Source organism: Eurosta solidaginis, chromosome 5, assembly GCF_040869045.1.
Source record: "Eurosta solidaginis isolate ZX-2024a chromosome 5, ASM4086904v1, whole genome shotgun sequence".
NCBI lineage: Eukaryota > Metazoa > Arthropoda > Insecta > Diptera > Tephritidae > Eurosta > Eurosta solidaginis.
This window is the reverse complement of record NC_090323.1, coordinates 100,908,086-100,935,531: the sequence shown is the minus strand read 5'-3', so window position 1 is coordinate 100,935,531 and position 27,446 is coordinate 100,908,086. Positions and strand designations below refer to the sequence as shown.

Genomic DNA, 27,446 nt, shown 5'->3' with positions numbered 1-27,446 from the left:
CACTCACCGACCTGTTGCGAAAAAACGTAAATTTAAAATGGGGGGATGAGCAAGCTTTGGCATTTCAGCAACTGAAAGAGGCGTTTGTACATTCTCCGGTATTGAAGCTGTATGATCAGCAGACTGTTACGGAGATTCATACGGACGTGTCTAAATATGAGTACGGTGCTGTACTGATGCAGCAAGAGCCAGAGGATCAACAGTTCCGGTAATGTACATGAGCCGGAAGACGAGACCATCGGAGGAAAACTACCACTCTTATGAGCTTGAAGTACTCGCTATAGTAGAAGCTCTTAAGAAGTGGAGAGTTTATATGTTAGGGTTACCATTTAAAATAGTGACTGATTGCGAAAAACCAAAAAAAGACCCGCGGGACCCACCGAAACCGGAGGTGGGATCCATAGTATTTTTGCGCAGAACACCTTTCTGCGTTGGCGGCCTTCGGCCGCGCTTATAAAAATTAAGGTAATAGTCTAGTTGAGGGGTCGACTGATAATACGCTACCAAAAATATCGAGAGAGGTGTGAAAAGACGCGTATTAATCTCGAGAACAATAATCTGATGGCGGAAAAGAAAAATTTTATCTATATCCGGTTATACCACACACCCGCAATTGGCATGGCGTAGCCCAGGGTTATTTATTATAAGCGCGGCCAAAGGCCGCGAACGCAGAAACGTGTTCTGCGCAAAAATACTATGGATCCCATCCCCGGTTTCGGTGGGTCCCGCGGGTCTTTTTTCGGTTTTTCGCAATCAGTCACTATTTTAAATGGTAACCCTAACATATAAACTCTCCACTTCTTAAGAGCTTCTACTATAGCGAGTACTTCAAGCTCATAAGAGTGGTAGTTTTCCTCCGATGGTTTCGTCTTCCGGCTCATGTACATTACCGGAACTGTTGATCCTCTGGATCTTGCTGCATCAGTACAGCACCGTACCTATATTTAGACACGTCTGTATGAATCTCCGTAACAGTCTGCTGATCATACAGCTTCAATACCGGAGAATGTACAAGCGCCTCTTTCAGTTGCTGAAATGCCAAAGCTTGCTCATCCCCCCATTTAAAATTTACGTTTTTTCGCAGCAGGTCGGTGAGTGGTTTTGCTATCATTGCGTAGTTTTTAATGAATCTCCGAAAGTAAGACGTTAACACCTCAAACCGCTGAACTGACTTCTGATCTTTCTGAACTTTGAATGATTATACTACTCGCGTTTTCTCTATTGATGGTCGCACCGTATTGTGCTCGATTATGTAGCCAAGAACTATTAGTTCTTAGTTTTTCTTTTCCGCCATCGGATTATTGTTCTCGAGATTAATACGCGTCTTTTGACACCTCTCTCGATATTTTTGGTAGCGTATTATCAGTCGACCCCTCAACTAGACTATTACCTTATTTTTTATAAGCGCGGCCGAAGGCCGCCAACGCAGAAAGGTATTCTGCGCAAAAATACTATGGATCCCACCCCCGGTTTCGGAGGGTCCCGCGGGTCTTTTTTCGGTTTTTCGTTATCTTTTGAACGGATAAAAAAAAGTTAACTTCCGCTATCGGATTCTTGATCTAGACGTGAATACGCGTCTTTTGATACCTCACTCGAAAATTTTGGCCCAAATTTCGGTGGGTACCGTAAACTGCACTATTACCAAAAATAACCCTGGGCTACACCATGCCAAGTCCGGGTGTGTGGTATAACCGTGGCTACCGCCACGGTGACGCACAATTTTTTTTTTGTCGGTACAACACAACAACAACCACATGAAAATCGCCAACTTCAACTGCATATATCTCCGGACAGAGATACAATTTTTCTTTTCCGCCTTCGTATTATTGTTCTCGAGTCTAATACGCGTCTTTTGACACTTCCCTCGATATTTTTTTACGCGTATTAGCAGTCGAACCCTCAACTAGACTATTACCAAAAATACTATGGATAACACACCCGGTTTCGGAGAGACCCGCGGGTCTTTTTTGGGTTTTTGTTTATATATTTTTAACGAGTTAACCTTTTTATTTTCCGACTTCGGATTATTAATACTGATGTCAATCCGCGTCGTTTGATACCTCTCTCGATATTTTTGGTAAGGTATTAGCAGTCGACCCCTAGACTAGTACTATTAGTTCTTTATTGTTATCTTTGAACAATATATCATGGTTGACATAAGTCTTCATAATTGGAAGTTTCCAGAATTTTTCGCACTGCGCGAGTCCATTTATCCTCCAACTGGGCCTCTTTCAATCTATGACGTAACGAATCATTTACTAGCATGCAACTCAATCTGCTAAGAGCATCTGCATGTTTCATTTGCTTCGCCGATCTGTGTTCCGCCGTATAATTAAACTCCTGAGGGAACATCGCCCACCTAGCAACTCGCGTTGGTACATCTTTCTTTTTCAAAGCCATTGCAAAAGCGTTGCAATCAGTCACTATTTTAAATGGTAACCCTAACATATAAACTCTCCATTTCTTAAGAGTTTCTACTATAGCGAGTACTTCAAGCTCATAAGAGTGGTAGTTTTCCTCCGATGGTTTCGTCTTCCGGCTCATGTACATTACCGGAACTGTTGATCCTCTGGCTCTTGCTGCATCAGTACAGCACCGTACCCATATTTAGACACGTCTGTATGAATCTCCGTAACAGTCTGCTGATCATACAGCTTCAATACCGGAGAATGTACAAGCGCCTCTTTCAGTTGCTGAAATGCCAAAGCTTGCTCATCCCCCCATTTAAAATTTACGTTTTTTCGCAACAGGTCGGTGAGTGGTTTTGCTATCATTGCGTAGTTTTTAATGAATCTCCGAAAGTAAGACGTTAACCCCTCAAACCGCTGAACTGACTTCTGATCTTTCTGAACTTTGAATGATTATACTACTCGCGTTTTCTCTATTGATGGTCGCACCGTATTGTGCTCGATTATGTAGCCAAGAAAATCTACCTTGCGTTTCAAAAAGCTACACTTTTTCCACTTTATGCGCAGCCCTGCCTTTGCTGCCACTTCCAAAACCTTTTCTAACTTCAAAATTCCCTCTTTTTCGTCGGGACTGATTTATCATCCATGTACGTAATAACAGTACCTTCATTGATCAATTCCCCAAATATCGCGTTTATCTACCTACAAAACACTGCGGGAGAGTTCGATATTCCGAATAGTATATACAAAAATTCGAATTGGCCCTGGTTTGTCACAAACGCTGTATATTTGCGTGAATTTTTTTCGACGGGTACATGAAAAAATCCGTTTTCTAAATCAAGTGTTATAAACACTTTATAGCCTAGCAGTCTTTCAACTACCTCGTCCATCAATGTCATAGGGAAATTGTCGCGTACCACCTTCTCATTAAGTTTCCTGTAGTCACAGCAAAGACGTTTGCTTCCGTCCTTTTTACCTGTGATTCAAGCGTCTCGTCGACACATAGGCATAATTCCAGAAGCTGTTCCCTTAAGTGCTTTATACTACTGTCAGACATTCGCATTTCATTATATCTTTATTCTTGGATGTAAGCATGTCGCCGTGTTGTTGTTGTTGTAGCAATGTTTCGCCCCACCTAATAGCTGCGATCGATCACAAATTGTCATCAATATCCTCTAACGGGAGTCCAAGGAAACTTGCTGTTTCGACAGGGGTGGACCGTAATGAAAGGGGTGTTAGAGGCGTTGGTTCCACATTACAATTAAAGAGATGGTTGGTGTCATGTGGGGACACATTGCAAGCGGGGCATACATTTTGTATGTCGGGGTTGATTCTGGATATGTAAGAGTTTAACCTGTTACAGTATCCAGAACGAAGTTGAGCCAGAGTGATGGGGAGTATGCGTTCCTCTTCCGCAAGTTTTGGGTACTGTTCCCCGAGTACTGGATTCACCGGGCAATTCCCGGCATAAAAGTCCGACGCCTGGTTGTGGAGTTCACCAAGGACCTGCTTGTGTTTTTTTGCTTCATACGGCTGAGTTCCCAGGTGCCGTATTTCCTCAAAATGCTTACGGAGATTACTCCTTAAGTCTCCAGGCGGTGCTGGCTCATCAATCAGATGTCTGTTGGGATGCCCAGGTTTCTGGGTATTCAACAGGAACTGTTTGGTTAGCATCTCATTTCTCTCCTTGATGGGAAGTATTGTCGCCTCATTATGTAGATAGTGTTCTGGGGACATAAGAAGACAGCCCGTGGCGGTTCTGAGCGCAGTATTTTGGCAGGCCTATAGCTTCTTCCAGTTATTTAGTTAGTTATTTTATTTATTACAGTCTTTAGACTTAGATTAAATCTATGAGATCACATTTATACATTATACAGTCTTTGGATTTTGCATAATTAATTTTGAGTTATAAAATGTATTTCTTTTTTACCTAATAGGTACTCCTTTACAATATTCGTATAATAGCCTCTTGAACTCTTTCATATTTTTACAATCTTTTAAGTCCTTAGGAACTTCATTGTATTCTCTTAATCCCTCAAAATATATACTCTTTTTATCAAATTCGGATTTTACAATTGGCAAGTGGAAATTATTTTTGTTTCTTGTGTTATAGTTATGGACATCGTTGTTGTATTTTACACGATCATTTAGATAATTTGGTAGGTTTCCTAATTTCATGTTGTGTATGAATTTCAAAGTATAATATAACACAAGCTGTTTTACACTAAGCCAGTTCAAGCTGTTTAGTAGCTCTTGTATGGGAGTAACAAAACGCTTCTTTAAAATAAATCGTATCACCGTATTTTGTTTTTTCTGCAACGTATTTATCCTTGAATCAGCTATTGAAAATGGAATCGTTGGGCAATATATAAAATGAGGTTCAACGATAGACTTATAAACCATTGTTTTATAGTATCGGCTTACGTGCTTGCACGTACGTATCATAAAACCTATCTTCTTTGAAACTTTCCCCTCTACATATTTAAGATGCTAATCAAACTTTAATCTTTCGTCTATTATAACTCCTTAGTATTTTATTTGGTTTATTCTTTCTAATGGGATATTTGCTATTTTTAGGGTTACATTGTCAACTCCTGAGTGTATTTTACTCATAACCATCCATTTTGTTTTCTCAATATTAATTTTAAGCTTGTTTTGACATAGCCATTTATTTATATACAGAGGCTATATCCGCTTGTATTTTTGATATGTATGTATGTATGTATGTATAATTTATTCAGTCTATGATTAAACAATCTTACAGACTAGAATACAAAAGCAAATAAATACTTAAACAAATAATCAACTGAAAACCACAACGAATAACGTAAGTAACATGACTAGCGAAAACAAAAAATAAAAAGATAATGCAAGTAAAGATTATAGGAACTCTTGCAAAGTTGACTTGAAGATGCTTCTCGACAAAGAAAAATCAATAAAAAAACCTCCTTGAGAGTCTATTAAATTCATTTAGTGCCCGAAAAATTGGGTCAAAATTACAATAATAATGTTCGAAGACTCCGATTAGGTACATTAAATGTCACCTTCGCTAAGAGAACTGGGCAATAAAGAGAGCCAACTATTAGATCATAGACGAACATTAGCAGATGTTCTATCCTTCTGGATTCGAGAGGTTGGAGATTTATGAGTAAGCAGCGCGAGTGATAGGATGGAATTGGGTCGTCAAAGTTGAAGGAAAATAGACAAAAACGAGTAAATTTTCTTTGAACCCTTTCAATTCTGGCAGCATAGCAGCTATAGATAGGATGCCAAACAATTGAGGCGTATTCTAGTTTTGAACAAACGAGAGAGGTATAAAGAGCCTTCTTTGTATAAAGATCCTTAAGGTCTTTTGCATATCTACGAAGAAAGGCAAGGTTTCTGTAAGCCTTGGGAAGCATATAAGAGATATGATTGACAAAAGAGAAAGAGGAATCAAAAACAACACCTAAGTCAATAAATTCATTAAACGAAACCAGTCGAGTACCTGCGATATCGTAGAGGGTGGATGTCACGTTGTTTAAATTTTTCCCAAATTATTAAATAAGTTAGATGATTTAGTAAAAGACATGTGGAAATATTTATTCAAATTGAGGAAGAGATTATTGGCATTACACCATTCAATAAGATTATTTCGGTCATTTTGTAGGAGTAGGGAATCCGACTCGCCATTAACTCTATGAAATAACTTTAAATCATCTGCATATAGAAGGAAAGAGAAAAAAAAACAGGAACCAATATCATTTATAAAAAGCACAAACAACAAAGGCCCGAGAATGATACCCTGAGGAACTCCAGATGTTGCATAAAAAGGTAGGGACTTGCAGCCCTCGATTTCAACACATAGAGACCGGTTCGATAGATACGATTTTAACCAAGATAAAAATACAGAGTGAAATCCAATATACGCAAGTTTAGATAGTAAGATTTGATGTGAAACTTTATCAAAAGCCTTTGAGAAGTCGGTATATATGGTATCAACCTGGCAGCCATCCTTAAATGCAGAGATACAGAAATCAGAAAACGACCCTAGATTAGTGACAGTAGAACGACCAGCAACAAACCCATGTTGACGCGGGTCAATCACCCTTTTAATGATAAAAGACAACTTCTCCTTTATTATTTTTTCGAAAAGCTTTGAGCATACTGTGAGTTTGGCAATCGGCCTATAGTTAGAGATGTCATTTTTATTACCAGATTTAAAAATAGGACAAATTGAGCTCATTTTCCATCTATCTATAAAAGATCCGGAGGACAGAGATAAATTGAAGATATGGCAAATGGGAGCGCATAGAGTTAAACTACAGTGCTTCAGTACAAAGGCGCAAAGGACATCAGTGTCACAACTTAGCGAGGGTTTAAGGGAAAGCATAGCATTGCGAACATCATCCTCTGAGATAATGAGGGAGCCAAAATCAATCTGATCACAAAGTCCCGAGCGCGAATGGGAGCCAGCCAAACCTACATTGGCATCATCAAAGTTAGATTTAAAGAACTCCGCAAAAAGCTCAACTGTTTCAGTTAGCGACTGGGAGCTTACCCCATTAAAGGTCATACAGATCGGAATATTCGTTGAACCACGTTTGGAGCGGATAAAGTTCCAAAAGGCTATTGGACTTTCTTTAAGCTCATCTTCGAGCCTACGCATGTAGCGATTATAAAGAAATTTATCGAGAACATTAAACTGCCGCACACTATTAGTGGCCTCAGTTATGGATGGACAGCTTATCGTCTACAATCATCTGCAAATAGTCTTATTTTATAGTGACTCAAACAAGTTTTAATATCATTTATGTATATTATGAATACCTCTCTCGATATTTTTATTACCGCCGGTAATAGTCTAGTTGAGGGGTCGACTGCTAATACGCGTCAAAAAATATCGAGAGAGGTGTCAAAAGACGCGTATTAATCTCAAGAACAATAATCCGAAGGCGGAAAAGAAAAAAAATAAAGTTGGCGATTTTCATGTGGTTGTTGTTGTTTGTACCCCCAAAAAAATTGTGCATCACCACACACCCGGACTTGGCATGGCGTAGCCCAGGGTTATTTTTTATAAGCGCGGCCGAAGGCCGCCAACGCAGAAAGGTGTTCTGCGCAAAAATACTATGGATTCCACCCCCGGTTTCGGAGGTAGCCGCGGGTATTTTTTCGGTTTTTCGTTAATATCTATCGGATTCTTGATCTAGACGTGAATACGCGTCTTTTTATACCTCACTCGAAAATTTTGGCCCAAATTTCGGTGGGTACCGTAAACTGCACTATTACCAAAAATAACCCTGGGCTACGCCATGCCAAGTCCGGGTGTGTGGTATAACCGTGGCTACCGTCACGGTGACGCACAATTTTTTTTTGTCGGTACAACACAACAACAACCACATGAAAATCGCCAACTTCAACTGCAAATATCTCCGGACAGAGATAAAATTTTTCTTTTTCGCATTCGGATTATTGTTCTCGAGTCTAATACGCGTCTTTTGACACTTCCCTCGATATTTTTTTACGCGTATTAGCAGTCGACCCCTCAACTAAAACGAGGTAACAATTTTTCCATTTTTGGAACGGCGCTTCCCAAGGCAGTCGGTTCTATGTACCGGAGCGACTCGGGATTTTTCCCGACCAAGGACTGTCATTTCAATGTGACCCCATTTAATTTGTTTCGTCCCTCCCACAAATTGTCATCCTCCCAGCAGCTCCTTGCAGCAGGAATGCTACATATTCTATTACTCCGGGAAGGTATCGAACCCAATCCGGGTCCGTCTCCTGACCCCGGTCCTGAGAAATGGTTTTGCTGCATTTGCCAGAAAAGAATCTTTTTAGGACGGTCATACTCTGTTCAGTGTGTCTCGTGCAAGGGATGGTTGCATCGGACAGGTTGTTCTGGGCTTGATCCCAAAACCCGACGTCCACGTAACTTTTATATATCTTTTGTGGCTCCTTGCTGCTCACGCCCAAGGGCGTCCCGTAGTCTACGCCTAAGCGTATCCCCACTACCTTCCAGCAGCCTCGCTGCTCAGCAAGCCACAACAAGTACCCGCTGCTGCTCGCGCCCCACGGCGCCAACAACTCAAACAGCTGATACCACTCATAACTACTACCTTCGTAGTAGAGCTGGTAGCAATGCTGAGCATCAGCCCATGCCCCCGTCTTCTTCTCCCCCCCCCCCCCCCCCCCCCCCTCCCTCTTTTCTGGCAGCAATCGTGCAGGTCAGGGAAACAGACTCTTAGTCCCTGCCTCCGTTTGCACCGTCTGCCAGCACAGAATATATAGGTTTGCGTCATCCGCTCAATGCAGCTCCTGCCTTGGGTGGTGCCACTTTCCTAGATGTTCTGGTCTCCGCGACGGCAACCCCTCGACGGGTTTCATCGCGCCATGTTGCCAGGTCGCAAACCCAAATCATCCGGGTACCCCAGATCTACTCTTTAGTAACAAAACTGAAGTTGAAGTATCGAATTTGGATTCGCATAAAATATCGGATCATGAAACTATTTCATTCAAACTACCAATTCAAAAGAAGTACCAAATGACAATCTTTGAAAACCGCGTGTGTTGGAATAACTATGCAAAAGACCACTTAGTAAATCTCCTTAGAACTTACAACTTAGCTGAACTAAACAACTGCGAAGTGAGCCTAAAGGTCCAAAGAATAAACAACATCCTTAATGACGTAATGGCCACTTTAACATATAAAAAGCGAGTTCAAGTTAAATTGATTAATAAATGGTACGACCATGAACTAACAGAGTTGAATAAGCTGAAGTATGAACAATTTAAAATAGCAGAGAGAACCAATATTTGGGATAACTATATTACAATAAAACGATATTACAAAAAAGCAGTTAAAATAAAAAAGAAAATATTTATGGAAAACAAAATCTCAAGAAATACTAATAACCAAAAGTTAATGTGGAAATGTCTAAAAGACGCCATAAATTTGAGTAGTGAGGTAGCACAAATTCAAAAAATTTCTATAAATAGTGCTCTTATTGAAGATGATTATGAAATAGCAACTGAATTAAACCGTTACTTTAATGAGAGCATAATCGGAATCAGAGATAGCATTGAAATCTTCGAAGCAGGTGGAAATCAAATGGAGATAAGCAGAAGCGTGTTTAAATTGAAGGAAATAGATGTTGAAGAAATTATGAGAGTTACAACGAAATTAAAAAACAAGTACGGAGGAAAAAAATTAGTAACGGAAGGTGTATTAAAGACAGCATGGAGTACTTAGGATATACCTACACATGTGTAATTAATGAAAGTTTCCAATTTGGTGTATTTCCAGACTGCTGGAAGACCTCAGTAATTGTACCTGTGGAAAAAGTAAAGGGAACAATTAAACCAGAGGAGATACGACCCATAAATACCTTACCTAGCGATGAGAAAATAATAGAAACTGTAGTTAAGAACCAATTGCTGGATTACTTAAATAAAAACGAAATTATTATAAAGGAGCAGTCGGGGTTTAGATCAAAACACTCGTGTGAAACTGCACTTAACCTGGTAATTGCGGAATGGAAAGAAAGTACAACAAAGAAACAATTTACAATTTCAGTTTTCCTCGACCTAAAAAGAGCTTTCGAAACAGTAGACAGAGATATTCTTATAAGAAAACTGTATAAAATTGGCATAAGAAACATAGCGCTTAACTGGTTCAAAAGTTACCTTAGTGGAAGAAAACAGAAAACTGTAATAAGAAATAAGATTTCCCCCGAAGTGGACATTGAAATAGGATTGCCACAGGGATCGGTGCTTGCAGCAATTCTTTTTATAATTTACATAAATGATATTAAAAACTGTATCAAATACTGCAAAATAAGATTATTCGCTGATGATGCACTTTTGACTATAAGAGGTAACACAATTAATGAGGCAGCCTCAAAAATACAATCGGACCTACAGGCAATATATAAGTGGTTGTGCCAAAATATGCTTAAAATAAACATAGAAAAGACAAAATGGATGATAATGGGGTCTAGAGTGACTCAAGATGATGTATCGCTAAAAATAGCAAATACCCCTATAGAAAGAGTAACCCGAATAAAATACCTGGGAATAATTATAGATGACAAATTAAAATTTGATGAACATCTTAAATACATCGAAGGGAAAATTTCCAAAAAAATAGGGTTCATGTTTCGTTCATGCAGGCATATTAGTATGCAATACAAAATAATGGTCTATAGATCCATTATCGAGCCGCATTTTATTTACTGTCCTACAATCCTATTCGCATTAGCTGATTCGCAAAAATCCAGGCTACAAATTAAACAAAACAAAGTTATGTGTTTCATATTAAGAAAACGGTATGATACCCCAATTAAGGATTTACTAGACAGCTTAAACTGGCTTAGTGTAAAACAGAACATCACTTACTACACATTGAAGTTTATACACAACATAAAGTTGGGAAACTTGCCGAATTACCTAAGTGAACGTGTCAGACTAAACAGAGAGGTCCATAGCTATCAAACAAGACACAATAACAACTTTTACTTGCCGGTAGTGAGATCTGAATTCGATAAAAAAAGTATATACTACGAAGGAATTAGAGAATATAATGATCTGCCAATTGATATTAAAAACTGTAATAATACCAAAAAATTCAGAAAGTTATTATACAGCTACTGTAAAGCGCTACCTGTAAAGTAGTTAAATTTATTTAGTAAATAATTTTATAGATTATTATATAGTTGAAGTCAAAGAAATTCAATGAATTGAAACAAATATGTAAACATTAAAAATACTTTGTACCTTATTAAATTATATAGATCTTCAAGATCGTAAATAAATAAATAAATAAATAAATAAAATGCTTGCCCAAGGGCGCCCAGTCCCAAGGCCACAACAGCAATTGCGTCCTGGCCTTCCACAACCTAGGTGTAGTCACCCGTCACTTACCCCTAGAGTGGCGGCGTCACCCCTCTTGCACTTCAGAATTCTGCAGTTAAACTGTAATGGACTAACTGGGAAGATTACGGAGATAGTCGATTTCATGAAGCGGCACAACATCCGCATTGCTGCGATTCAAGCGACTAAACTCACAGCAAGATCTGCATTACAGACCTGCTCTGGTTACAATGTCCACTGGAAAGACCGCGAGAGCGGAAATGGAGGCGGCCTCGCGTTTATTATACACCACTCTGTGCAATATTATATATTTGACCTGGCATCGACCGCAGGGACAATGTGTTAGAACGTCAAGGCCTATCTGTCCGGTCAGGCGATGCAAATCTAGAAATCATCAACATCTACATCCCTCCTGTCACCTGTTGCCCCAGTGGATACCGCCCTAATATCGAGGCCTTACTCAATGGCAACAATCGCATTATCTTAGGCGATTTCAATATCCATCACGGCCTATGGCATTCAAACTTGCGGGCGGACAGTAGGGGTGAGATGTTGGCGGATCAAATAGACGAAACGACGTTCTGCACAATAAACGGAGACGCCCCCACACGTATGGTAGGAAGCTGTCATAGCTCGCCAGATATCTCAATCGTGAGCGCAGAACTCGTAAACTGCGTCAACTGGCAGCCGATGGGTACATTGGCATCCGACCACCCGCCCATACTTATTTCGTTCGAGCGTACCGCCGACTTCATCGTCACCGAAAAACGCACTTTCATAAACTTCAAAAAAGGAAAGTGGGAAGAATATAAATCTGCAACAGACAGCAGCTTTGCTGCCCTCCCTATCCCGACTGATGCCCGCCAAGGGGAGCGTGCCTTCCGTAAGGTCATTGAATCCGCCTCGGCACATTTCATTCCCGCCGGGAGAATTCCCGAAATCCGGCCCACTTCCCGGCGGAGGCCGCGAGCTTAGCGAGGGAACGCGACCTTATAAGACAGTTTGTCCAGGCGACCCCTAAATAAGGGATATAAACCAACGCATCAGATTGCTTGTTGACGAACACAAGCGGGCGAAATGGGAAGAGCACCTAAGAGGTTGTAACCTCTCTACCGGTGTAGGTAAACTTTGGTCCACCGTAAAGTCCCTATCGAATCCGACTAAGCACAAAGACAAAGTTTCCATCGCCTTTGGCGATAAGGTGCTGTCGGATGCGAAAAAATGCGCGAGCGCTTTCTGCCGACAATATATAATGCTGCCTACGGTCGACAAAGATAGACGGAGAGCCAATAGACACGCACATAAACACAAATTCAGCGCGTCACCAATCACCATCACCGCTAGAGAGGTTGAGGACGCCATTGGTCGCGCTAAACCATCCAAAGCAGTGGGCCCAGACGGCATAGCCATGCCGATGCTTAAAAACCTAGGGAAAGAGGGTTTCAAGTATATAGCGCATGTCTTCAACCTGTCTCTTTCCACCTTTGTCATACCCGAGAAATGGAAAATGGCCAAGGTGGTCCCGCTACTAAAGCGTGGGAAACCAGCTAACGTAGGTGAGTCATATCGTCCGATACCTCTCCTATCGCCAGTGGCAAAGACGCTTGAAGCCATTTGCTCCCTTATTTCCAAGCACATTTGCAGCTAGCCCCTCATCAGCATGGCTTCAGAAAACTCCATAGCACTACCTCCGCGCTAAATGTCATTAGCACCCAGATAAATTGCGGTTTGAATCAATACCCCCACCATAGAACAGTACTCGTAGCGCTAGACCTATCAAAAGCTTTTGATACGGTCAACCATGGCTCGTTACTGCAAGACCTGGAAGGGTCTACCCTTCCCCCATGTCTTAAAAGGTGGACCGCAAATTATCTGGGTGGTCGGCAGGCATCGGTGCAATTCAGAAACGAAACATCAAAACAAAGGAGAATTAAACAAGGGGTGCCACAGGGTGGTGCCCTATCCCCACTTTTGTTTAATTTCTACATTTATTTATTTATTTATTTAAAGTCGACGCAAACACAAAGCGGTCGACTAATTATTGTAATAGACAGATATATATGTACAATACAGAGCCATTCTTAAAATTAAAAATTCAAAAAAGGTACATAGAAAATTTGTATGTTATAAACATTTGACATCGCATTGTATAAGAAAAAATAAAATTAAAATATCAGGCTAAACATAAGAGTATAGCAGTATGTAAAGCAGCAAACGAACATTCAAAGCCAATGCAGTTATACAAATCATTGTACCGCGAGCACCAATGGCGCAGGGGACTGTTTCTAGCAAAATTTTGCCGGCAGAGAGGTAAATGAAAAGGCACAAAATGTCTGGACGCCCTAGCAGGAACCGCAAAATTTAGTTGACTGATTAGGTAAGGGAGTCAATCACACCAATGATGAGCTTGTGAATGAACATAACGCCAAGTAATACTCTACGACTCTCTAGAGATGGCAAATTAATTAGAAGAAGTCTATTCCTGTATGGTGGAAGATGAGTACTTGATTACCAGTTGAGACCTCGTAATGCAAAAATTAAAAACCGTCTCTGGACCGATTCAGTCCGATCAACATGGATTTGATAGATCGGAGACCAGACACATGAACAGTACTCGAGAATAGGACGTACCAGCGAGGTATAAAGGATCTTTGTGAAATAAGGGTCATCAAACTCTTTAGCCCAACGTTTGATAAAACCTAATACACCAGTTGCTTTGTTTATAGCGGTTGAAATATGTGTGGTAAAACTTAATTTCGGATCAAAAATATCTACATATCTAAGCTACCTTCACCACCGGAAGGAGTCACAATCGTTTCCTACGCCGATGACTGCACAATAATGGCCACAGGCCCAGGCCCAGAGATCGATGAGCTATGCAATAAAATAAACGGCTATCTCCCTGATCTCTCCAGTTTTGTCGCCTCGCGAAACCTGGCATTGTCACCGACTAAATCTTCCGCGACCTTATTTACAACATGGACGCCCCAAATGTCGACCATATTGAACATCCACGTCGATGGCACTACGCTACAGACTGTCCTACACCCCAAAATCTTGGGTGTGACGTTTGATCAGGATCTACATTTTGGTGCGCACGCAACCGCAATTGTTCCAAGAATTCAGAGCCGTAATAAAATCCTCAAATCCCTTGCTGGCAGTACCTGGGGAAAAGATAAAGAAACGCTCTTGACCACATACAAAGCAATTAGCCAGCCAATTACGTGCTACGCGTCACCCATATGATCGCCAAGCCTAAAAACCACCCTGCCAAAATACTGCTCTCAGAATCGCCACGGGCTGTCTTCTTATGTCCCCAGAACACCATCTGCATAATGAGGCGAGAATACTCCCCATCAGGGAGATAAATGAGATGCTGACCGAACAGTTTCTGTTGAATACCCAGAAACCTGGGCATCCCAACAGACATCTGATTGACGAACCAGCACCGCCTAGGGGCCTAAGTAGTCATCTCCGTAAGCATTTTGAGGAAATACGGCACCTGAGAACCCAGCCGTATGAAGCGGAAAAACACAAGCAGGTCCTTGGTGAACTCCATAGACAGGCGTCGGACCTTTATGTCGGGAATTGCCCGGTGAATCCAGTACTTGAAGAAAAATATCCAGAACTCGCAGAAGAGGAACGCATACTCCCCAGGGAAACGCGTGTCACTCTTGCTCAACTTCGTTCTGGATACTGTAACAGGTTAAACTCTTACCTATCCAGAATCAACCCCGACATACAAAATGTATGCCCTGCTTGCAATGTGTCCCCACATGACACCAACCATCTCTTTAATTGTAATGTGGAACCAACGCCTCTAACACCCCTTTCCTTATGGTCCACCCCTGTTGAAACGGCAAGTTTCCTTGGACTCCCGTTAGAGGATATTGATGACAATTTGTGATCGGTCGCGGCTATTAGGTGGGGCGAGCATTGCCACAACAACAACAACAACAACAAGCGGAAAAACACAAGCAGGTCCTTGGTGAACTCCATAGACAGGCGTCGGACCTTTATGTCGGGAATTGCCCGGTGAATCCAGTACTTGAAGAAAAATATCCAGAACTCGCGGAAGAGGAACGCATACTCCCCAGGGAAACGCGTGTCACTCTTGCTCAACTTCGTTCTGGATACTGTAACAGGTTAAACTCTTACCTATCCAGAATCAACACCGACATACAAAATGTATGCCCCGCTTGCAATGTGTCCCCACATGACACCAACCATCTCTTTAATTGTAATGTGGAGCCAACGCCTCTAACACCCCTTTCCTTATGGTCCACCCCTGTTGAAACGGCAAGTTTCCTTGGACTCCCGTTAGAGGATATTGATGACAATTTGTGATCGGTCGCGGCTATTAGGTGGGGCGAGCATTGCTACAACAACAACAACAACCCCTCAACTAGACTATTACCAAAAATACTATGGATAACACACCCGGTTTCGGAGAGACCCGCGGGTCTTTTTTCGGGTTTTTGTTTATATCTTTTTAACGAGTTAACCTCTTTATTTTCCGACTTCGGATTATTAATACTGATGTCAAGCCGCGTCGTTTGATACCTCTCTCGATATTTTTGGTAACGTATTAGCATTCGACTCCTCAACTAGACTTTTACCCGCAAAAATCCTGTGGATACCACCCCCGATTTCGGAGGTACCCGCGGTTTTTTTTCGGTTTTTCGTTAATATCTTTTGAACGAGTTAAAATTTTTCGGTAATAGTCTAGTTGAGGGGTCGACTGCTAATACGCGTCATTAATCTCGACAGCAATAATCCGAAGGCGGAAAAGAAAAATTTTGTCGCTGTCCGGAGATATTTGAAGTTGGCGATTTTCATGTGGTTGTCGTTGTGTTAGTACCCCCAAAAAAAATTTGTGCATCACCGTGGCGGTAGCCACGGTTATACCACACAACCGGACTTAGCATGGCGTAGCCCAGGGTTATTTTTTATGGTAATAGTCTAGTTGAGGGGTCGACTGCTAATACGCTACCAAAAATATCGAGAGAGGTGTCAAACGACGCGTCTTGACATCAGTATTAATAATCCGAAGGCGGAAAATAAAAATTTTAACGCATTCAAAAGATATTAGCGAAAAACCGAAAAATGACCCGCGGGTACCTCCGAAACCGGGGGTCGGATCCATAGTATTTTTGTGCAGAACACTTTTTTGCGTTGGCGGCCTTCGGCCGCGATTATAAAAAATAACCCTGGGCTACGCCATGCCAAGTCCGGGTGTGTGGTATAACCGTGGCTACCGCCACGGTGATGCACAATTTTTTTTGGGGGTACAAACACAACAACAACCACATGGAAATCGCCAACTTCAAATGCAAATATCTCCGGACAGAGATAAAATTTTTCTTTTCCGCCATCGGATTATTGTTCTCGAGATTAATACGCGTCGTTTGACACCTCTCTCGATGTTTTTGGTAGCGTATTAGCAGTCGACCCCTCAACTAGACTATTACCTTTTTTATAAGCGCGGCCCAAGGCCGCCAACGCAGATAGGTGTTCTGCGTAAAAATACTATGGATCCGACCCCCGGTTTCGGAGGTACCCGTGGGTCTTTTTTCGGTTTTTCGTTAATATCTTTTGAACGCGTTAAAATTTTTATTTTCCGTTTGACACCTCTCTCGATATTTTTGGTAGCGTATTAGCAGTCGACCCCTCAACTAGACTATTACCATTTTGGTAAAAGTCTAGTTGAGGAGTCGACTGCTAACACGCTACCAAAAATATCGAGAGAGGTGTCAAAAGACGCGTGTTATCTCGACAACAATAATCTGAAGGCGGAAAAGAAAAGGCAATTCTTTACGACAGCATGACACTGCTAATACGCATCCTAAAATATCGAGAGAAGTATCAAACGACGCGTCTTGACATCAGTATTAATAATCCGAATGAGGAAAACATCTTTTGGACGAGTTAAAATTTTTATTTTCCGCCTTCGGATTATTAATACTGATGTCAAGACGCGTCGATTGACACCTCTCCATATTTTTGGTAGCGTATTAGCAGTGAACCCCTCAACTTGACTATTATCGCTATTTTTCTCCGATATAAACTAGATTTCGGTCGCGCTCCTTTTAATTGTTCAATCATGTTGATATAGGCGTCTTTGATTCAAATTTCACATTCACCAATCACATATGTTATGTGCTCACAATGGCATACAAAAACCTTGCTTTTATTCGCAAATATGCAAGAGACTAAAGATCCGTATACCAAGAAACCCCTAGATATATCGTTAGTGCCCTGTAACCAGGAATATGCTTCCAATATCTGGAACCCCATCTACAGCAGTCAATCGGCCAGAATAAAAAGAGTTGAAAGAAAGTTTGTCCGGTTTGCTTTGAACACCATACATTTTGATTACCCGCTGCTTTCTTATTCTTCTTGTTGTAAACTGATTAATTGATTTACTCTTTACAAAAGCTGTACCTATTGTGTATGTTTAATGTTTATATTTATTTTTAATATGTTTTTGTATTAAGTCTGTAAGTTTTTTGATCATATACTGAATAAACTAAACTAAATGCCCGTTGGTATGCCCCGGATTCTGGGTATTCAGCAGAAACTGTTTGTTCAGCATTTCAAATAATGTTCATTATGTAGGTGATGTTCCGGGGACATAAGAAGACAGTCCGCAGCGGTTCTGAGAGCTGGGTTTTGGCAGGACTGTATTTTCTTCCAGTGAGTAATCTTAAGGCTTTGAGACCATATCGCGGGCCCGTAACACGCAATGGGTCGGCATGTATACCCTGGTCGAACAACACACCCAGTATTTTTGGGTGCAAAACAGTCGGTTGCGTCATGCCATCGACGTGGATGCCAATATAGTCGAAATTTACAGTGTCAATGATGTAAATAAGGACGCCGATGATTTGGTCGGTGACAATTTCAGGTTTCGCGAGGCGGAAAAACTGTGGTCCTGGACCTGTGGCCATTATTATGCAGTTTTTGTTGTTGTAGCGATGACGACACTCCCCGAAGGCCTTGGGGAGTGGACCATAATGAAAAGATTGCAGGAAAAGAAAATTGGCAGTCATTGGCGTTGTTGTTGTAGCGATAAGGCCTTGGGGAGTGTTATGGCTGTTGTTGTTGTAGCAGTGCTTCGACCCATCCAATAGGTGCGACCGATCACAAATTGCCATCAATATCCTCTAACGGGAGTCCAAGGAAACTTGCTGTTTCAATAGGAGCCTTCGTACATTTTTACCATTTTACTTACGTGCTTGCAAGGCTAATTATTGTAGTTTTGACCCAATTTTTCGCGCGCTTACTGAATTTAATAGACTCTCGGGGAGGTTTTTTATTGATTTCTCTATGTCGAGAAATATTTTCAATTCAACTCTAGAAGTACATCTCTAATTTTAACTTGCAATATCTATTTGTATTTTTTTTTTATTTGTTGCTTATGCTATTCATATTTTCACATTTTTGTGTAGTTATAAGTTGTTTATTTAGTTTTAAATTACTTTTGTTTCTAGTCTGAAGATTATTTCTGACTAAATAAATTAAACATAAACAATAGGGGTGAACCATAATGAGAGGGTTGTTAGAGGCGTTGGTTCCACATTACAATTGAAGAGATGGATGGTCGGCAGGTATTCGTGCAATTTAGAAATGAAACATCAAAACCAAGAAGAGTTAAGCAAAGGGTGCCACAGGGTGGTGTCCTATCCCCACTTTTGCTTAATTTCTACATATCTAAGCTACCTTCGCCACCAGAAGGAGTTACTATCGTTTCCTACGCCGATGACTGCACAATAATGGCCACAGGCCCAGACCCACAGATCGATGAGCTTTGCAACAGAATAAACGGCTACCTTCTTGATCTCTCCAGTTCTTTTTCACCTCGCGAAACCTTACATTATCACCGATTAAATCCTCCGCGACCTTATTTACATGGACGTCCCAAATGTCAACCATTTGAACATCCACGTTGATGGCACTACGCTACCGACTGTCCTACACTCCAATCCAATCATGTGGGGACACATTGCAAGCAGGGCATACATTTTGTATGTCGGGGTTGATTCTGGGTAGGTAAGAGTTTAACCTGTTACATTATCCAGATCGAAGTTGAGATAGAGTGACTCGCGTTTCACTAGGGAGTGTTCCTCTTCTGCGAGTTAAGGTATTGTTCTTTGAGTACAGGATTCACCGAGCAATTCCTGACATAGAGGTCCGACGCCTGTTTGTGGAGTTCACTGAGGACCTGCTTGTGTTTTTTGGCTTGTTGTTGTTGACAGGTGACGTATTTCCTCATAATGCTTACGGAGATGAAACCTTAAGCCCCTGGGCGGTGTTGGGTCATCAATCAGATGTCTGTTGGGATGCCCAGGTTGCTGGGTATTCAACAGGAACTGTTTGGTTAGCATTTCATTTCTCTCCCTGATGGCGAGTATTCACATCTCATTATGTAGATGGTGTTCTGGGGATATAAGAAGAGCGGTTCTGACACAAGTATTTTGGCAGGCCTGTAGCTGTTGTTGTTGTTGTTGTAGCGATAAGGTTGCTGTTGTTGTTGTTGTTGTAGCAGTGCTTCGCCCCACCTAACAGACGCGACCGATCACAAACTGTCATCAATATCCTCTAACGGGAGTCCAAGGAAACTTGCTGTTTCAACAGGGGTGGACCATAGGGAAAGGGGTGTTAGAGGCGTTGGTTCCACATTACAATTAAAGAGATGGTTGGTGTCATGTGGGGACACATTGCAAGCGGGGCATACATTTTGTATGTCGGGGTTGATTCTGGATAGGTAAGAGTTTAACCTGTTACAGTATCCAGAACGAAGTTGAGCCAGAGTGACACGCGTTTCCCTGGGGAGTATGCGTTCCTCTTCCGCAAGTTTTGGATACTTTACTTTGAGTACTGGGTTCACCGGGCAATTCCCGGCATAAAGGTCCGACGCCTGTTTGTGGAGTTCACCAAGGACCTGCTTGTGTTTTTTCGCTTCATACGGCTGTGTTCTCAGATGCCGTATTTCCTCAAAATGCTTACGGAGATGACTCCTTAAGCCCCTAGGCGGTGCTGGCTCGTCAATCAGATGTCTGTTGGGATGCCCAGGTTTCTGGGTATTCAACAGGAACTGTTTGGTCAGCATCTCGTTTCTTTCCCTGATGGGGAGTATTCTCGCCTCATTATGTAGATGGTGTTCTGGGGACATAAGAAGACAGCCCGTGGCAATTCTGAGAGCAGTATTTTGGCAGGCCTGTAGCTTCTTCCAGTGGGTAATTTTTAGGCTTGGCGACCATATGGGTGACGCGTAGCACGTAATCGGCTGGCTAATTGCTTTGTATGTAGTCATGAGCGTTTCTTTATCTTTTCCCCAGGTACTGCCAGCAAGGGATTTGAGGATTTTGTTACGGCTCTGAATTCTCGGAACAATTGCGGCTGCGTGCTCACCAAAATGTAGATCCTGATCAAACGTCACACCCAAGATTTTGGGGTGTAGGACAGTCGGTAGCGTAGAGCCATCGACGTGGATGTTCAAAATGGTCGACATTTGGGACGTCCATGTTGTAAATAAGGTCGCGGAAGATTTAGTCGGTGATAATGCCAGGTTTCGCGAGGCGAAAAAACTGGAGAGATCAGGGAGGTAGCCGTTTATTTTATTGCATAGCTCATCGATCTGTGGGCCTGGGCCTGTGGCCATTACTGTGCAGTCATCGGCGTAGGAAACGATTGTGACTCCTTCCGGTGGTGAAGGTAGTTTAGATATGTAGAAATTAAACAAAAGTGGGGATAGGACACCACCCTGTGGCACCCCTTGTTTAATTCTCCTTGGCTTTGATGTTTCGTTTCTAAATAGCACCGATGCCTGCCGACCACCCAGATAATTTGCGGTCCACCTTTTAAGACATGGGGGAAGGGTAGACCCTTCCAGGTCTTGCAGTAACGAGCCGTGGTTGACCGTATCAAAAGCTTTTGATAGGTCTAGCGCTACGAGTACTGTTCTATGGTGGGGGTTTTGATTTAAACCGCAATTTATCTGGGTACTAATGGCATTTAGCGCGGAGGTAGTGCTATGGAGTTTTCTGAAGCCATGCTGATGGGAGGCTAGTTGCAAATTTGCTTGGAAATAAGGGAGCAAAATGGCTTCGAGCGTCTTTGCTACTGGCGATAGGAGAGATATCGGACGATACGACTCTCCTATGTTAGCTGGTTTACCAGGCTTTAGTAGCGGGACCACCTTGGCCATTCTCCATTTCTCGGGTATGACAAAGGTGGAAAGAGACAGGTTGAAGACCTGCGCTAAATATTTGAAACCCTCTTTCCCTAGGCTTTTAAGCATCGGCATGGCTATGCCGTCTGGGCCCACTGCTTTGGATGGTTTAGCGCGACCAATGGCGTCCTCAACCTCTTTAGCGGTGATGGTGATTGGTGACGCGCTGAATTTGTGTTTATGTGCGTGTCTGTTGGCCCTCCGTCTAACTTTGTCGACCGTAGAATGCATTATATATTGTCGGCAGAAAGCGCTCGCGCATTTTTTCGCATCCGACAGCACTTTGTCGCCAAAGGCGATGGAAACTTTGTCTTTGTGCTTAGTCGGATTCGATAGGGACTTTACGGTGGACCAAAGTTTACCCACACCGGTAGAGAGGTTACAACCTCTTAGGTGCTCCTCCCATTTCGCCCGCTTGTGTTCATCCACAAGCAATCTGATGCGTTGGTTTATATCCCTTATTTGGGGGTCGCCTGGATCAAGCTGCCTTATAAGGTCACGTTCTCTCGCTAAGTTTGCGGCCTCCGCCGGGAAGTGGGGCCGGATTTCGGGAATTCTCCCGGCGGGAATGAAACGTGCCGAGGCGGATTCAATGACCTTGCGAAAGGCACGCTCCCCTTGGCGGGCATCAGTCGGGATAGGGAGGGCAGCAAAGAGGTCTGTAAAGGATTTATATTCTCCCCACTTTCCTTTTTTAAAGTTTATGAAAGTGCGTTTTTCGGTGACGATGAAGTCGGCGGTACGCTCGAGCGAAACAAGTATAGGCAGGTGGTCGGATGCCAATGATACCATCGGCTGCCAGTTGACGCAGTTTACGAGTTCTGCGCTCACGATTGAGATATCTGGCGAACTGTGACAGCTTCCTACCATACGTGTGGGGGCGTCTCCGTTTATTGTGCAGAACGTCGTTTCTTCTATTTGATCCGCCAACATCTCGCCCCTACTGTCCGCCCGCAAATTTGAATGCCATAGATCATGATGGGCATTGAAGTCGCCTAAAATAATGCGATTGTTTCCAGTGAGTAAGGCTCTAATATTAGGGTGGTATCCACCGGGGCAACAGGTGGCAGGGGGGATGTAGATGTTGATGATTTCTAGGTTTGCATCGCCTGACCGGACAGATAGGCCTTGACGTTCTAAGACGTTGTCCCTGCGGTCGATGCCAGGATCAAATATGTGATATTGCACAGAGTGGTGTATTATAAACGCGAGGCCGCCTCCATTTCCGCTCTCGCGATCTTTTCTGTGGACATTATACCCAGAGCAGGACTGCAATGCAGATCGTGCTGTGAGTTTAGTCTCTTGAATCGCAGCAATGCGGATGTTGTGCCGCTTCATGAAATTGACTATCTCCGTAATCTTCCCAGTTAGTCCATTACAGTTTAACTGCAGAATTCTGAAGTGCATGAGGGGAGACGTCGCCACTCTGGGGGTAAGTGACGGGTGACTACGCCTGGGTTCAGGAAGGCCAGGACGCAATTGCTGTTGTGGCCCTGGGACTGGGCGTCCTTGGGCAAGCATTGGGGTACCCGGATGATTTGGGTTTGCGACCTGGCAACATGGCGCGATGAAACCCGCCGAGGGGTTGCCGTCGCGGAGACCAGAACATCTAGGAAAGTGGCACCACCCGAGGCAGGAGCTGCATTGGGCGGATGTCGCAAACATATATATTCTGTGCTGGCAAACGGTGCAAACGGAGAAAGGGACTAAGAGTCTGTTTCCCTGACCTACACGATTGCTGCCGGAAAAGAGGGGGGGGAGAAGACGGGGGCAGGGGCTGTTGCTCAGCATTGCTTCCGACTCTACTACGAAGATTGTAGTTATGAGTGGTAGCAGCTGTTTGAGTTGTTGGCGCCGTAAGGCGCGAGCAGCAGCGGGTACTTGTTGTGGCTTGCGGAGCAGCGGGGCTGCTGGAAGTTAATGGGGGGGGGCGCTTAGACGTAGACTACGGGACGCCCTTGGGCGTGAACAGCAAGGAGCCACAAAAGATTTATAAAAGTTACGTGGACGTCGGGTTTTGGGATCAAGCCCAGAACAACCTGTCCGATGCAACCATCCCTTACACGAGACACACTGAACAGAGTATGACCGTCCTAAAAAGATTCTTTTCCGGCAGATGCAGCAAAACCATTTCTCAGGACCGAGGTCAGGAGACGGACCCGGATTGGATTCGATACCTTCCCGGAGCAAGAGAATATGGAGCAGTCCTGCTGCAAGGAGCTGCTGGGAGGATGACAATTTGTGGGAGGGACGAAACAAATTAAATGGGGTTACACTGAAATGACAGTCCTTGGTCGGGAAAAATCCCGAGTCGCTCCGGTACATAGAACCGACTGCCTTGGGAAGCGATAAGGTTGCTCCCCGAAGGCATTGGGGAGTGTTATCGATGTGATGGTCCTTTGCCGGGTACAGATCCGGTACGCTCCGGTACCACAGCACCAAATCCCCCGCTGTCAAATCCCTCGCTGGCAGTACTTGGGGAAAAGATAAAGAAACGCTCATGACTACATACACAGCAATTAGCCAGCCGATTACGTCTACGCGTCACCCATGGCCAAGCCTAAAAATCACCCATTGGAAGAAACTACAGGCCTGCCAAAATACTGCTCTCAGAATCGCTACGGGCTGTCTTCTTATGTCCCCAGAACACCATCTGCATAATGAGGCGAGAATTCTCCCCATCAGGAGAGAGAAACAGTTCCTGTTGAATACCCAGAAACCTGGGCATCCCAACAGACATCTGATTGATGAACCAGCACCGCCTAGGGGCTTAAGGAGTCATCTCCGTAAAGGAAAGTGGGAAGAATATAAATCTGCAACAGACAGCAGCTTTGCTGCCCTCCCTATCCCGACTGATGCCCGCCAAGGGGAGCGTGCCTTCCGTAAGGTAATTGAATCCGCCTCGGCACATTTCATTCCCGCCGGGAGAATTCCCGAAATCCGGCCCACTTCCCGGCGGAGGCCGCGAGCTTAGCGAGGGAACGCGACCTTATAAGACAGCTTGATCCAGGCGACCCCCAAATAAGGGATATAAACCAACGCATCAGATTGCTTGTGGACGAACACAAGCGGGCGAAATGGGAAGAGCACCTAAGAGGTTGTAACCTCTCTACCGGTGTAGGTAAACCTTGGTCCACCGTAAAGTCCCTATCGAATCCGACTAAGCACAAAGACAAAGTTTCCATCGCCTTTGGCGATAACGTGCTGTCGGATGCGAAAAAATGCGCGAGCGCTTTCTGCCGACAATATATAATGCATCCTACGGTCGACAAAGATAGACGGAGAGCCAATAGACACGCACATAAACACAAATTCAGCGCGTCACCAATCACCATCACCGCTAGAGAGGTTGAGGACGCCATTGGTCGCGCTAAACCATCCAAAGCAGTGGGCCCAGACGGCATAGCCATGCCGATGCTTAAAAACCTAGGGAAAGAGGGTTTCAAATATTTAACGCATGTCTTCAACCTGTCTCTCTCCACCTTTGCCATACCCGAGAAATGGAAAATGGCAAAGGTGGTCCCGCTACTAAAGCCTGGGAAACCAGCTAACGTAGGTGAGTCATATCGTCCGATATCTCTCCTATCGCCAGTGGCAAAGACGCTTGAAGCCATTTTGCTCCCTTATTTCCAAGCACATTTGCAGCTAGCCCCTCATCAGCATGGCTTCAGAAAACTCTATAGCACTACCTCCGCGCTAAATGTCATTAGCACCCAGATAAATTGCGGTTTGAATCAATACCCCCACCATAGAACAGTACTCGTAGCGCTAGACCTATCAAAAGCCTTTGATACGGTCAACCATGGCTCATTACTGCAAGACCTGGAAGGGTCTACCCTTCCCCCATGTCTTAAAAGGTGGACCGCAAATTATCTGGGTGGTCGGCATGCATCGGTGCAATTCAGAAACGAAACATCAAAACCAAGGAGAATTAAACAAGGGGTGCCACAGGGTGGTGTCCTATCCCCACTTTTGTTTAATTTCTACATATCTAAGCTACCTTCACCACCGGAAGGAGTCACAATCGTTTCCTACGCCGATGACTGCACAATAATGGCCACAGGCCCAGACCCACAGATCGATGAGCTTTGCAACAGAATAAACGGCTACCTCCTTGATCTCTCCAGTTCTTTTTCACCTCGCGAAACCTTACATTATCACCGATTAAATCCTCCGCGACGTTATTTACATGGACGTCCCAAATGTCAACCATTTGAACATCCACGTTGATGGCACTACGCTACCGACTGTACTACACTCCAAAATCTTGGGTGTGACGTTTGATCAGGATCTACATTTTGGTGCGCACGCAACCGCAATTGTTCCAAGAATTCAGAGCCGTAATAAAATCCTCAAATCCCTTGCTGGCAGTACCTGGGGAAAAGATAAAGAAACGCTCTTGACCACATACAAAGCAATTAGCCAGCCGATTACGTGCTACGCGTCACCCATATGATCGCCAAGCCTAAAAACCACCCTGCCAAAATACTGCTCTCATAATCGCCACGGGCTGTCTTCTTATGTCCCCAGAACACCATCTGCATAATGAGGCGAGAATACTCCCCATCAGGGAGATAAATGAGATGCTGACCGAACAGTTTCTGTTGAATACCCAGAAACCTGGGCATCCCAACAGACATCTGATTGACGAGCCAGCACCGCCTAGGGGCTTAAGGAGTCATCTCCGTAAGCATTTTGAGGAAATACGGCATCTGAGAACACAGCCGTATGAAGCGAAAAAACACAAGCAGGTCCTTGGTGAACTCCACAAACAGGCGTCGGACCTTTATGCCGGGAATTGCCCGTTGAATCCAGTACTCGGGGAACAGTACCCAAAACTTGCGGAAGAGGAACGCATACTCCCCATCACTCTGGCTCAACTTCGTTCTGGATACTGTAACAGGTTAAACTATTACATATCCAGAATCAACCCCGACATACAAAATGTATGCCCCGCTTGCAATGTATCACCACATGACACCAACAATCTCTTTGATTGTAATGTGGAACCAACGCCTCTAACACCCCTTTCCTTATGGTCCACCCCTGTTGAAACGGCAAGTTTCCTTGGACTCCCGTTAGAGGATATTGATGACAATTTGTGATCGGTCGCGGCTATTAGGTGGGGCGAGCATTGCTACAACAACAACAACAACCCCTCAACTAGACTATTACCAAAAATACTATGGATAACACACCCGGTTTCGGAGAGACCCGCGGGTCTTTTTTCGGGTTTTTGTTTATATCTTTTTAACGAGTTAACCTCTTTATTTTCCGACTTCGGATTATTAATACTGATGTCAAGCCGCGTCGTTTGATATCTCTCTCGATATTTTTGGTAACGTATTAGCAGTCGACCCCTCAACTAGACTATTACCACCGATTTTTCTTTTCCGCCTTCGGATCATTATTCTCGAGATTTTTTGACGCGTATTAACAGTCGACCCCTCAACTAAACTATTACCCTACCATAGTTAGTAGGTGTTTTCATCACGGGTTATACGTATATATCCATTTGTTGCCTACCAGGCGACATCATATCCCTGATAATGTTGAATGCATCATCTTCTTTAAAAATATCCAAAGAATCGAGAGCGCCCGCTGCGAGTTCCATATCTAGTGTGTTCATTCCATTAAGGCTATCCATTTTGACGAAATGTCTAATAAAACTAGGGATAAAACAATATTAGTCCGATATTCTCGATCATATACCATCATGATGGATTATAGAATGTGGCGCATTGCGCATGTAAACATTAGTTCAGATGTTTTTTATGGGCAATTTTTACGTCATTTTCCTTTTGACAAAGATGATAAATACAATAAGAGCCGTCACTCGTTATTTTTTTGGCATTTACTCGATGTATACTGAGAGGTAGTCGCTACTTTTTTTTTGGGCGAGATGTTTATAAATGTCTTCTATACATTTTCGTGGTATAATTATGTTTATTTTT

General features: G+C 43.3%; 1 protein-coding gene across 5 annotated transcripts in view; it reads right to left on the bottom strand.

The window, feature by feature from the left end:
• The window catches only part of SREBP (Sterol regulatory element binding protein), an 801,341-nt gene extending 774,145 nt beyond the window's left edge, over positions 1-27,196 (bottom strand). For 2 of the 5 annotated variants that reach the window (XM_067756911.1, XM_067756910.1), the window contains exon 1: positions 27,019-27,196. In XM_067756911.1, the coding sequence (XP_067613012.1) occupies positions 27,019-27,139 (121 nt within the window). In that variant the 5' untranslated portion in view covers positions 27,140-27,196. Of the gene's footprint in view, positions 1-26,961 lie in introns of all 5 variants that reach the window. The other 3 variants (XM_067756908.1, XM_067756907.1, XM_067756909.1) reach the window with 2 other exon arrangements.
• Positions 27,197-27,446: the final 250 nt, after the last annotated feature.